Source organism: Rhipicephalus microplus, unplaced genomic scaffold (genome assembly GCF_043290135.1).
Source record: "Rhipicephalus microplus isolate Deutch F79 unplaced genomic scaffold, USDA_Rmic scaffold_13, whole genome shotgun sequence".
In the NCBI taxonomy this organism is placed as follows: domain Eukaryota; kingdom Metazoa; phylum Arthropoda; class Arachnida; order Ixodida; family Ixodidae; genus Rhipicephalus; species Rhipicephalus microplus.
In genome coordinates, this window is record NW_027464586.1 from 32,459,116 (window position 1) to 32,473,296 (window position 14,181).

Consider the following 14,181-nt stretch of genomic DNA (forward strand, 5'->3'; position numbering starts at 1 on the left):
TTTTATGACGTGAATGGACGACGAAGGGAAACGACACGTGCAAACATGATAATCATGACATGCGTGTAATGATAAATTTTACTACATGCTACGCTCATAGCAGTGTCGCAGCCATTTCGCTAGCTCCATAGATTTAAAATTTTGTATCAGGTGTCGTTAATAAATTGAGGGCAAATGACGCGTGCAAACTTGATGATCCTGATATCAAAGTCATGTACGGCATAATTTACCTCTGCCTCGTGACGTTGTGCTGATTCTAAAGTGACATATCAACGTTCCTTAATCCTGCTTCGCATAGTATCGATTCCCATGGTACGTGAGCTCTGCCAATTTTTTTTCAAATATAAAAGCTGCAATAGTATACTCCCCTGAAGGAAATGAATTTTTATATGTGACATAATCGCCTAACTGCGATAAATCAAAAGATCATGAGTATAACTTGCTTAGTTACTATCCCAATTTTGCCTTTAACATATTTTGACTCCTGTGGCTGCAAAAGGAGCATGGAACGAGTATCGCGGTTTCCTGCGTTTCGAGATTTTTGGCCCCATTTCTTGAAAGAGTTCTACCTTAAACTTTCGCCAGTTGGTTTTTCTTGAGTGCATAGTGTAACGGAACAAAACGAGGACACACAAACATGCAGTTAGGACGACCGTTAGAAAGCGGCTCGCTAGCGTACATCGTGTGCATCTTCCTGTTTTGTCGTTTCGTGCCGTTATAATATGCAATCTTCAAACACCCCGTGTGAAGTGCGTGCGTGTGTGCACGCTCTTGACGCACATGTGGCTGAACAAATCCGGAGTGTAGAACAGCGACTGCCCAACAGGTGTGTGCAACTGCAACAGGCTCGGTTCGCTGGCAGCCACGTGCGACGCACTGAGCAGTCAGTGCGCCTGCAAGCCAGGCGTCGGAGGGCAACGGTGCGACCGCTGTCTGCCGGGCTACTGGGGGCTACATCGCATCGCCGATGGTGTCAACGGATGCTCGCCCTGCCAGTGCTCGCCGCTTGGCTCAGTGCGCGACGACTGCGAACAGATGACTGGACGCTGCGTCTGCAAGCATGGCGTACAGGTACGCTCTTTTGATTCTCAGGACCGCACACTATACAGTTGTAGCAACAACGGCTACCTGGATGGAGCTGTGCCCCACTGCGGTGTTCTAGTGGCTAAGGTACTCGGCTGCTGACCCGCAGATCACGGGATCGAATCCCGGCTGCGGCGGCTGCATTTCCGATAGAGGCGGAAATGTTGTAGGCCCGTGTGCTCTGATTTGGGTGCACGTTAAAGAACCCCAGGTGGTTGAAATTTCCGGAGCCCGCCACTGTATACGGCGTCTCTCATAATCATAGGGTGGTTTTGGGACGTTAAACCCCACATTTCAATCAATGTCTTTGTAGCCTTTAGAGGTAAAACCAGGCGGTACAGCCCTAAGCATGCAGTTGAACAGCCCATTCAGATGATGAGAGTGGAAGGAGGGGTTTAATGAATGTCGTCGCATGGAGTATTTACCGTTTTTGATACTCACGTAACAACCTACCAATTCTCAGCCGAATCGTCTAGGTGAAAGTAGGCCAGGTTTGCTATTGTCTGCTAGCGCCAGGCAACTCAATGCCTGCGTCAGGAACTCATTTCATGTTTGACTAAGCCAGCGCAAGCTTCCTGACTTTTTGAAAGCATGCTAATTGTCTATCATCATACTTGGAGGCTCGAGACATCAAATTACTGAGCAGTTACTTGATGTGTCCAGTGCTCAGTGCAGGCAGCGCCACATTGTCTCAATTTGTCTAAACTGTTTCACCCTCGTCGGTCAAAGGGGCACTAACACCAATTTTCGGAGGCGTGTTTGCACAAATCTTTGCAGAGAGACAGCTCTCAGCAATTGTGAGGCTCAGCAAATGCTGTTAAAGGTATGGGCCATCTCGCCGTAGGGAACCATAATGGTAGGCGAAGCAGCAGTGGTATGCACGCTGTTGGCCCGGCTGAAACAGACATGGACGCTTGTGCTGAAAGAACGCTTTAGAGCAAAACTCGTTGTAGCCTTTACTCGAGTAAACGTTTATTTGAGACGCAAAAACATGGGAGGCTGGTTGGGTATCGTGTAAATTCTACGGCAGATAAACGAGCCAAAAAGTTCTTCCACTCGATGTGGTAGTGGTAGTGGTTAGAAGATGAGAAAAGGCACCTAATTTCTGCAACCTGGTCGGGAGCACGGCGCAGTGCCTTCACTCGATGTGCACTTGAACGTTGCGAGCAGTGGAGAGGATGAAGCGAGAGAGATGACACATGGCCAGCGGCGACAGGCTGGAGAGGGGGTGACGTCGATGCGCGTGCACTGCGAGGAAAGGATTGACCTACTTGGCACCGCCTTAACACCTGCAGCCAGGGGAACGCGTTGCGAACGGAGAGGCAGCATTACAAAGGCTAGTCAAAGAGCCGCTTCGCAGTATTTGATTTGTTATTAAACTTTCTCATGCCGTACCTACCAAGATTGACACTAGCGTGACGCCACAATATTTTGCATAAGCAGGTTACGAGAACCTCATACCGTGTTGCGACTTCAAGGTCAAGTAATATCTGAAACTAGCTTTCAAGAACACACTCTTTTGCGTTTTCAGGGTGCACTCACGCTTAGCAATGTATTTTTTTAAGATCTTGTGGGCTTGGCCATTCATTTGAAGCAAAAGAAAATTTCAAACTTTTCTTATCAGTATTTCAAAGATTACATGCAGGACATTAGTAACCGAGTTAGTTTTAGAGCTTACGCGAGTACCAGGCATGACTCTGCAAATTCCGATCACCTGTGTAACAAAGACAATGTATTTCGCGAACGGTCATATTGACGATGGCTCACGATTGTTCCGCAGGTCCTCTGCAGTTTGTAATTTTTTTGCACCGTAATTTTTTTGCACCGCCCACACTTCAGGCATTTGTGTGCCACATATGTCAAACTCTAAACCTTGCTCCAGGAAGATTTTCAGACTTCTCTTACCAATTGCCACTGGCTCTCAGTGGTATACAAATTTTTAACGTCTACCTGAGGGAAATGTGTAATCAAAATGTTGATTACTTTTTATTAGCACGTTTTCATGTCTAACCAAAAATATTTTATAATTCCATGTTATCTCTGGTGTTCTAGCATTTGGATGCTTTCTATTCGCCAGCCTTTCGCTGTACAGCTGCCACTACGAACTGGGTATTTCTTTTTGTTTAAATGTATTGCTGTTAGTTTCTTTGTTTTGTTTGAGGAAGACTAGAGTTTTTAAGAATAAAGGCGTAAAAAGTTCGTCAGCCTGCTTATCTGAACAACCCTACTTCTTTAAATTTTTGATTCGCGTTATGGCTTTGTCTTGGTTGTTTAACTCAGCCATCTGTTATTCAAGTTGGTTACCACGCTCATTTGGTTTCGCTTGACGATGATGCGGATGCGCTTTCGGAGCCGGGCCCCTCGTTTTTTCCAACAAACACGTTGAAATTTGGTGTACCCAGTTTTCAAAGAGCTCCTTGGCCGTTGTTCTCGTGTGCAAGAGCTTTGTGTTGTCGCAGTCGTCGCTGCCAGAAAGGGCAAAAATTCTCTGGCCCAGGGCATGAAATGCACGGAGTGCGCAAACTCGGAGGCGCAGCTGGGTAGCCAAGGTTGCGCTTCGTCTTCTCATCCGTCATCCAGCTGCGAACAGTGTACCGGAGGGGCCGAGGAAGGCGGGCCCGTGTGTGGCTCCGACGGCAACACCTACGCTTCTGCCTGCCAGCTGCGCCAGTTCGTGTGCCGTCTGCAGCGCAACTTGACAGTGCGAAGCTCTGGGCCATGCGAGGAGGCTCCCTCACCAACGGCTGGACCCGTTCGCAGGTCCACTGCCCACAGGGAAGCCGGCCTCGAGTTCCCGGGCTGGTTTGAAACCGGACTCGACCCTCTCTTTCCACCGCTCAGCACACGACCAACGGCGGCCACAGACGGTGAGTCCGTGGATGATTTCAGTCACTCGCATAATAGTGGGGCTCTTCAATTTCCCACTTCTGGCTTCCCGTGGGCTGCCAGAGGCAGCCAAAGCATGCTCGTTTTTCTCGTGTTGCTCCCACGCGTAATTTGCCCCGCTTAGAGGAGGGCGCAGATGCTCCCTTGCGCGTCCTAATCTCGCGGTGAAGTGGGTCGTACGTGGCCTCAGGCTTTACCTAGAACGATTCTGTTCTAGCTACCGCGCTCACGAAGGTCACTTCAATCATTCCAGTCTTCGTTTGCGAAAAGCGCGCGCTTTTCAGACACAGCGAAGTAACAATTGAGACGCTTATTCGCGTGTATATGTATATGAGTTGGTTTCGTGCGCCGTTTGTGCGTGAGAAACAATGGGACATGTTTCGATCTTCTTGCCATTATGAGCATAACCTTTCAATTTATTGCTATCGCGTTCATTGCTTCGCCTCGGCCGCAAAGCCGGTACTTTTTAAATGCAAAGCATTTCTTGGTGAACATTGGTGACTTTGAGCGTATCTATCTATCTATCTATCTATCTATCTATCTATCTATCTATCTATCTATCTATCTATCTATCTATCTATCTATCTATCTATCTATCTATCTATCTATCTATCTATCTATCTATCTATCTATCTATCTATCTATCTATCCACCTAAGACTTTTAGCTCTCGTGGCCGTTTCGGTAATGGTATCGATACCAAACTTGGTAGGGCATAACACGACTGTATGAAGAACATATTTTACTAGTCATAACATGAAAATCATGACATATATGTCATGAATATGATGAATGACAATTAATCATCCTGCAGATCTTGAGGTGGTTTCGTTCACATGGCATGTTGCAAAACTGCTAGGGTATGGCATGATTGCAAGGCGAACACAAGCGACAGACCCTAACATAAAAATCATGACATGCGTGTCATGTACCAACATGAATACATGCCAAGGTCATGATGCGCGCGCGGCCGTTTCGCTAGCGTCACATATACCAAATTTGGTATTACACTACGTGAATGGACGACATAGGTAAATTACACATCCGAACGTGATAATCACAACATGCATGTCATGTAACAACATGGCTACATGCCACACTGATGACGCACTCGCGGCCGTTTCGCTAGCTTCACATATGCCAAATTTGGTCATATGGGACGTGAATGGATGACGAAGGTATGTGACTGGTGCAAACATCATAATCATGAGATGCGTGTCTTGTGAGAACAAGACTACATGCCACAGTAAATGCGCCAATACTTTTCGACGTGACGCGGTGCGCGCGCTGGCCAACGTTCATTTCATCACGTCACGATGGCGTTGCCACACCAGGCATCAGTCCTGCCATATATTCGCAGGCACGCGCCGCTCTGCGTTGCTTTGACGCATGCACGTTTCAGCGCGTCCGGCGTCCCTCCGTCACGAAAAAAAAAGGGAGACGCTGTGTTGTCTCGGTAACACATCAGCGCGAAATGCAGCATGTCGCATTTCGCACCGGTTGCCGTCGGGCCGCGCCGACGGACGCTGGTGGTGCCTGGCGTCAGACTATAGTGCTCGCGTTTTGCTAACGTAGCGTGGCTGGACCCAGCGTGTGCGCGCCTCAACGCTACATTGGCGTGTATTGGGCCCTTCATGATGCCCTCGCGGCCGTTTCGCTAGCTTCACATATACCGAATTTGGTGTTACGTGACGTCAATACATGACGAAATATATGACTAGTGCAAACATAATAATCCTGACACGCGTGTCATGTAAGAACATCACAACATGCCACGCTCATAGAGTGCTCGTGGTCGTTTCATTAGCTCCACATATACTAAATTTGGTATCACATGACATGAAGAGATGACTAAAGCAAACGACTCATCCAAACATCATAATCATGACACGGAAGTCCTATAGGGCATTATTTACCTCCACCTTCTAACCTTGGGCTGATTTTAAAGTGACAAATTAACATTGCTCATTCTTGCTTCGCATATCATCGATGTCCGTTGTACGTGGGATCTTCCAATTGTTTTCTCGAGTTGTGCTGTTCTGGCTACCCGCGGGGAGCCAGAGAGTCGCCACAAGCTTCTAGAACAAATTAGTCGTGGTAGCTTTCTAGACGGCTTTGGGTAGGTTTCGAGCCAGCAAACGCCGAAAAGATACAATACGCGCTTGCCGCCATTTTTGTGAGTACTCGACGCATTGCTATGTGGGCGCTTCGGAACTGCGCCTTCGCTTCTCGTTATTCGTAGCGCTATCTTCTAAAGCCTGTTCCGCCATGCGAGGTGCGGCGATTACGAGTGGCTGCGAGCGTTGGAAGCTACTGTTCATCGCTTTTGTTATGTTTCCCGTGAAGCCTCCTCCTGTGACCAACGCGGCCGAGTGTAGGCTGGTAACTGCATCGTGCGTATTCCTCAAAAGTTAGGGGCACGTTCGTATGCAAGCGTGGAGACGAAGAAACGTTCTAGTTTTTGTGTGTGCGTGTGTGTCTGTGTAAGTGTGTGTGTGTGTATGTGTGTGTGTGTGTGTGTGTGTTTGTGTGTGTGTGTTTTTGTGTGTGTGTGTGTGCGTGTGTGTGTGCGTGCGTGCGTGCGCGCGTGCGCGCTTTCTGTGCACATAGCGAAGATGATTGCCGTCGGACTAGCCCGCTCCGTCATTTGTATGCGTGCGTCAACCTCACCGGCAACTAGCTGTGGTCGCGCGACCATTTGCGACTGGTCGCAAACGGTCGCAAAGCGACTGCTTGGGCTAGTCGCTTCCTGACCGATTTTTCAGTTGCGCGAGTGCAGTCGCAAAGCTGCTGAAACCAATCAGCAATGCTCAATTTTTTTTTTCATTGCGCTGGTCTTCTGCCGCCAGATACAAACGACTGCGGTCCTCTGGGCCTGTGGCACCATGGTTTTACGCGGAGTACTTGGCTTGGAAGTGGGCGAGCAGAGCAGCTTGAGCATAGTGTCGAATTTGCGTGGCGGCATTCGCAAAAAGCCTAAACACCATCAAAGTAAAGAGAAAATCAATTGTGCACTATCTTTCCCCCGTATTCAGAATCGTTTTTTCTCTTGAACTTGACTTGTCACAGCCTTCGATGCAGCTTGTTGGGAACCAGTTTGTGCTTCATGCTTTGGCAACAGCTTTAAAACCCGCGTTCTAGACGCGTTTGTGCTGCATTGGAGGCTGTGGCAAGTCGAGATAAATTCAAGAGCGTTTCTGAATACGTACGACTCTCGGAAATACTCCTCGTTGTCTCAGCGCTGCTCTGGAGGCAGGCGGTTTGCATGGCCGGCCAACTCCCGCGATCGAAGGGAGGGTCACACCAACCACCGGCTTTTTTTCTTTGGATTCATCTGTGCTGCCAGCGCTGACACCATGGCACAGCGCACCAGCACCATGACAATTTCTCTTTCTTCGCTTGAATCGAACTCCTTGACGCTGTTGGGAACGTTATGCGAGAACAGACGAAAACAACGAATGTAGCGCGCTCGGTTTCCTCCGCTCACTCAGCTGGCGGCGATCAGCTGAACGGCGTCGGTTTCCAGAGTTCTCGCTGATGACGAGATCCGGACGGGACTCTCCGGTTTGCGACCTCCGGTAGCTCGCATGCAGCCTCTGCCAGTGTGAACATCAGTCACTTTTTGGTTGCCAGTCGCGAATGGTCGCGTGACCGCTGCCAGTCGCCAGTGTGCACCAGCCTTTAGAATTTCACTACTCGATCATCGGTGGTGATCGAATGGCCGAGATCGCGACTGTTGTATTTAAGTGTGTGATGCTTGCAAGTCGCGAACGACGTGTGAGTGTACTTCAATCTATGGGCCAGCATATGTAATATTATTAGGTTACGCTACGACGCGTCGCCACGAGAAATAAAAACGGAGATGGATCCAGGAATGTATACATCCTCTCATTACCTATTTCATCGTCGGCTTTCACTTTTTTCACCTATGCCGTGCAGTATGTATGTTATGACGTAGTAATTCGACCCGCCGCGGTAACATATTGGCTAAGGTACTCGTCTTTTGACCCGCAGGTCGCGGGGTCGAATCCCGGCTGCAGGGGCTGTATTTTCGATGGAGGCGAAAATGCTCTAGGCCCATGGGCGCAGATTTGAGCGCACGTTAAAGAACCCCAAGTGGTGGAAACATTCGGAGCCCTCCACTACGTCGTGTCTCATAATAATCTGGTGGTTTTGGGACGTTAAAGCCCACATATGATCATCGCGTATTAGGTCAAATCAAAGCTCAGATACATCAGGTTTCGTAAGTGCCACTTATGACTGGAAAGGAAGCTCAGGCAAAGTCTGAAAATGAGTCCAAAACGTTTCATGCGAAAGTTCACTTTAGATACGACGCGCATACGTTGTACCGATACCTACGCATGTCTAAACTTTAGACAAAAATGCAAGTTGTTCAACGCTTGTTTTTAACGTATGCTCCTTGACAGCTTAGCAGGTATACGTCCTCTTTTTTGGACACGATCACGTTCGCGCGGTTTCGCGTCGTGCTGCAGTGGCTGTTACACTTACCAAGAAGACGTGAGCTCGCGAAGCCGTCAGCGGCGCGGCAGCTTACCTTGAACCGTTCTCGAAGAGAAGTGCGACAGCTGGATGTTCCATTCGCGGACACGGCGAGTCGCAAGTGATCGTGCGAGCGTCGTACCTTAAATGCGTATGCTTGAGGAAATTATTTTAGCTGTTCGGGGAAGTTGTTTGCGTATTTTTTAGGGTTAGCTACACTGGCCTCACTGAGCCAATTTCGCGTGGCACTGCTCTGCGCATGCGCAATGATACTCCGCCACCGCCGCGCGCGGCTTGCCGCTGGTGTGCGCGCAATTCAATGCGCTGCGCAGACGATCAGTGGGGTTGGTTCGTTAGTGGTTCGTAAAGAAAAGAAAGAAGGCACCTAATTTCTGTCTGCCTATAGGCGACATCGCGCAGTGCCTTATATGGGTGGGGGAAGGAGGGATAAAAAGAACAGAAGGAAATAGATGAAGAAATAGAGAGGCAAGCGACGAAAAATAGAAGGAGATAGGAAAGTGGGGATCCTGTCAACGCAGTCCAAGGGCGGGGCACCACAATGCGAGAGCTGCATGGCGTCAGGAGACCACGGAGGGCGAACCAGTCGGCGGGAGCTACGCTGGCGTCGGATATCGCGAGGGCACGACCGTCCAGCTTGAAATCCTGCAAGCGAATCCTCTATCCGTGGTGTCGCGCACCGGAACCGGCACCTCCCTCGCACTCGGCGTCGGCCGCGCGCGACTCGCCGCCACCGGTGTGCGCTTTCCGGAGGAGTGCCGTCATAGCCTTGGTAGACATGTGGATGCCGACGCGAGCGCCTTCCCTGTGCAGTCGCCATCTGACACTGCGCTGGAGCGGCTTGATAGCGCCTCTGACTGGCGTTTGCCACTGTGGTATAGCCATGGAGAAGGAGAGTGCAAATGCTGCTCAACGATGCAGTAGAGCGGAGAAGCTTAACTCATCGGATCCCGAAGTAGTAGCCCGGCAAAATAAATATACATGTGCCACATCATACGTATACCGTGTGTGTGTGTGTGTCATGGGAACAGCTGTAAGCATGATATCTGGAAAGCTAAGATGATCAGCTGAAACCTTTGCTAACGCTACGTATATGCTGGCATAGCTGAGCTAAGCCACTGCCATTTTTTAAGTGGACGATGATGCAGAAAATAATGCAAAATGCTACCATCGTGGCAGCAAACCAATGCGCACGATGATAGCTTTTGTTTACGTTTACGCGGGCTGTTTCAACGTTCGATTTTGCAATTTTCGAGCAGTTTCCGGTTGTCTCGGGTTCCCCACACAACCACAACACTATTCTATTTCCCTTCCGGAAACCATCTTGCTAGCTCTGGCTGCCAGAGAGCTGTCATAGGTCTGAAAATCGATGATCGCCAATATTAGCATATATCATAACAGAGTCAGGGGGTCCCTGACCGACCGGAGGGGGGGAGGGGGGTTGTGAGTGTCCCTTCTTCAGATTTTGCTTTAGAGCATCACATTTGAATCACTTGACAGTCAAGCATAACGCATTCAACTGATTTTAAAGGCGTAATATTGTTTAGTGTGCACTACGGAGGAAGAAGTGATCGCAGAGAACATCCCCGGCGTTCAGATCTTGAAGTTTTCTTGATTTTGTTTGCGACTTCCCCAATCTGAGACAAGAACACTGGTGGACGAGGTCCCGTAAAATGGAGGATCAAAACCCCGCCCAGCTTCCAGGCTGTGGAGCGCCTCATCAGGGTGCGTCCAATGTGAGTGACCGCTTCGGCCCCAGCGTGGGGCACAGTTACGCTTCCGATGGCTCTTCCACCGAAGACATGGCCTCGGACAGTGATTTCACCCCTGTTACAAGCCGCCGTCTGAAGAGAAAGATCAGAAGGACGTCGCCAACAGGTCGACAGGCACTGAGGAAGGCGAGTAGCATGCGGTCCTTCACGATCTCGTACTTGCCGACGACGACGACAGACGTCCTGAACACTCTAACTAGGCAAAGCTTGTCGGAGTATTTCCAACGTATCGCAGCTCGCCAGGTTGTGCAAATACGTAAGAACATTTTGTCCGTGGAGGTTACTGCAATGGCTATACTGAACACGCTGAAGGCCATCGTCCAGTTGGGAAACATGTCGGTGTGCGCGTTCTCCGCGTACGACAAGTCAACTACGATAGGTGTCATTTATGATGCGGACGAAGAGATTACAGACTCAAGCCTCAAGAAAGTTCTTTCCTCGACGGCTCCTGTAATTGGTTTTCACTGCTTTGGACGGTCACGTTGTGTGAAAGTAGTGTTCGAGTCCGAGTCGTTGCCTACTCACGTCATGGTTGGATATGTGCGTCATCCGGTACGCCCTTATGTACCGAGGGCTCTACAGTGTCATAACTGTTCGAAATTCGGGCATGTCAGTGCAGTTTGTAAGGGTGTGGTAACTTGCAAACGATGTGGTGGACCTCATGATGATGACAACTGCAACGCTGCCACAAATTGTCCTAACTGCACTGGCGCCCATGACGCAACCGTAAAGGACTGTTCTAAAATGAGAAACCAAATAACTATCATGAAGAAGATGGTTAGGGACCACTCCACGCACAGAGAAGCTGCAAGGGCTGTCCGGCACAGTACACGTCTTTCACGACACCGACGCAAACGAGGGAGCAGTGCTAACCGAGTTGAAGAACTGACATCAAATGTCCAGGCTTCACCTTCTCGTCGCTTGCTTTTACCGGCCAGAAATGAAGATGTCTGTGCTTCCGTGCCTCTACAGCCGTCGAATGGACGAGCCAACCAGCCACTGGCCCGTAATACTTCGGAGTGGCCTTCTTTACCATCAAGACCCAAGTGTACGCTTTCCACGTCTAATGCTGCTGAACGCAGTGAGCAGTACGACAAGATGGATAATCATGACATCAGGAGTATGCTTAGAAATTTGATGGGTTCAATGCGCAAGATACTTAGTGGTCTAAACACTCCGGTGGCTAAAGCTGCTGTCCAGTTACTTGAGGTGCTCGAGCCACTTCTTGTTGTTCTTCAGTAAGCGAACATGGCCTCGATGTTCGAAGATCGCATACGGCAGACGCTTGTTACGCAGTGGAATGCTCGTGGTTTAGGTGGCTGTCGCTCCGATTTCCGACAGCGGGTATTGAAATAACAGTTCCCAGTTATTATCATCTACGAACCAAACATGGATTCTACATTCCGTTTATCTAGGTACGTCCAGCTTTGGTCCCGCAGTGATCACCGTGCAAGCAAGGTGCTAGTTTGTGTACGCCGCGATACGACGTACGTATGACATGACATTCTGTCGCATACACGAATGATTACGTTTGCTTGACTATAAAGTATAAGAGGCGCACGTTGTCAGTTATCGGAGGATACATCCATCCAAGTGCGAAGAGAGACTGCTCTCACCTTATGTCTGTGCTTCAGGCTGCTCAGAGCCCCCACATTATATATCATTTGATATTTTGACGCTGATCATCTACTCTGGGGAAGCGCTGTAATGAACGGCCGTGGCAGAGATTTATGCGACTTCGTGTGTAATTTTGGACTGAGAGTGCTGAATGACAAATCGCCCACTTTCATTCGGGGTACTCCTTACAGCCGCTGCCTCGACATTGCATTTGTATTCAGGAGTCTCCTGTCTTCTGCAGCTTGGTCCATTGATATAGAGACTCACAGTAGTGATCACTTGCCAACATATGTTCAGTTTAGGTGGTACCGCCGTTCAGCCACACGCTGCATTCATCAGACAGATTGGCGTCTCTTCAAGTCATCTGTGAATACCAGCTGTCAGCACACTACTACACCATCCGAAGTAGAAGACATCATTTCTTCGTCCCTGCGTGACACAACAAAACAAGTTACCATTCCGCTGCAACGATCAGTTATCGACTTACAATACGAGGCCCTTCGTGCTATTCGTCGCCGCGCAGAACGGCGATACAGAAAAACAAGATCACCGTCAAAATTCTCAGCCTGTCGTCAAGCTCAACAACACGTTCTTTGGCATCTCGACAAGCTTGACAGGCAACGATGGAGGTCGTTCTGCTGTTCTTTGGACCCAAGACAGCCTCTCTCTAAAATCTGGCGGATAATACGAAGTCTACAATCTTTTCCACAACAAATGTGGCCATTCCTTGCAGTGGCTCTACATCAGGGTCGGAGTGAAGTAGAGGTAGCCAAGGACTACTGTAGCCTTGTCGTTTCCACCGCTCACACTGAGAGCCAAACTCTTAACACCACTGTGCCCCCGTGCTTCGACGAACGCCTCGAAGTGCCTTTTACAACGCAGGAACTGGACGATGCAATTTCACTTTCGCGACGCTCATTGCCACCCGGGCCGGACGGAATTACGTACGCTGCACTTCGCCATCTTGGTACAGAAGCACGACAGATTCTGTTATCTTACTACAACACCTCCTGGGAGTCAGGAAATGTTCCAGATAAGTGGAAGTGCAGCCGCATTATCGCACTGCTTAAACCGGGGAAGTGCCCTAATGAGCTTTCATCTTACCGGCCGATCGCCTTAGGCAGCTGCGTTGGCGAAGTCATGGAAAGGATGGTATCGTCGAGATTAGAGTGGCTCTAAGGGAGCAATAATCGCTTTCCTGCGTTCATGAATGGCTTTAGGAGAAGCCAATCAGCCATTGATGAGGTCATCAACTTGGTCTCCGATGTGGAAAAGAAAACTTGTCGAGGCAGATTAGTGGCTGCTGTTTTTCTTGACATTAAAGGCACCTACGACCATGTCTTACATTATGCCATCCCTGATGCGCTCTAGGATCTAGAAATCAGTGGACGACTGTATGCATGGATCGTGAGCTACCTTAGCGACCATACCGTGTATATGTCAACAAGCGACGGAGATACAGACCATTATAACATTCACCGTGGTGATCCCCAAGAGAGTGTTCTCAGTCCGACACTTTTTAACATCACCTTGATTGGACTTACTACTGAACTTCCTGACACAGTGAAGGTGAGCACAAATGCAGACGACATCTGCATCTGGGCTTCTGGAGCTACGCGCTCCCAACTGCGTGCTCGACTGCAACGTGCAGTGACCATCACAGCAAGGTACCTACGTCGCCAGAATCTGGCACTGTCAACTGAAAGTTGCGCAGTGCTTGCACTTACACGAAAACAAATGACAAGATACCCATTAACTGTTGTGTGCTGTTGTGAAACACAAATTTCTGGGCGTTATCCTCGACTGGAATATAGCGTGGTTAAAACACGTCACAGCCTTGAAGTCAATGCTCAAGAGTTTTGTCCTCGTTCTTCGGGTAATGGCCGGAGCAAGATGGGGCCCTTCGGAGGCAGCTCTCCTGCAACTGTACCAATCTGTATTCGTAGGGAACTTACGGTACAGCATGCTCGTGCTTTCAAGCATGAAGCCCAGTTGTGCGAGCACGCTAGAAAGCATCCAAGCTCAAGGGTTGCGCACATGTTTGGGCTTACCTCAATGCACATCAACCAAGGGAACCCTCGCCGAAGCTCGGGCTTGTCCAATCAAAGTATATGTGCTCTGCGAGCCTCTTCGAGTTCACCTTCGCCGGTTGACTCGACACAGACAACATCTTCTATCAGCGCTCCCTGCCAGCAACCGAGACTGCAGTTATCCAAGAGCTATATCACGGCTCGAGAACGTCATACCGCCAAGATTCTCTCCCCCACGTGTTCCTGAGACACTTCCGTAGCTCCTGCCTAGACCAC

At 49.4% G+C, this 14,181-nt stretch overlaps 1 protein-coding gene across 5 annotated transcripts in view; it reads left to right on the plus strand.

The window, feature by feature from the left end:
* Positions 1-14,181, plus strand: part of LOC119164607 (agrin) — a 583,580-nt gene that overhangs the window by 436,101 nt on the left and 133,298 nt on the right. For all 5 annotated transcript variants that reach the window (XM_075882719.1, XM_075882720.1, XM_075882722.1 and 2 more), the window contains 2 exons: positions 827-1,071; positions 3,581-3,950. In XM_075882719.1, coding sequence (XP_075738834.1) covers positions 827-1,071; positions 3,581-3,950 — 615 coding nt within the window. The remainder of the gene's footprint in view (positions 1-826; positions 1,072-3,580; positions 3,951-14,181) is intronic.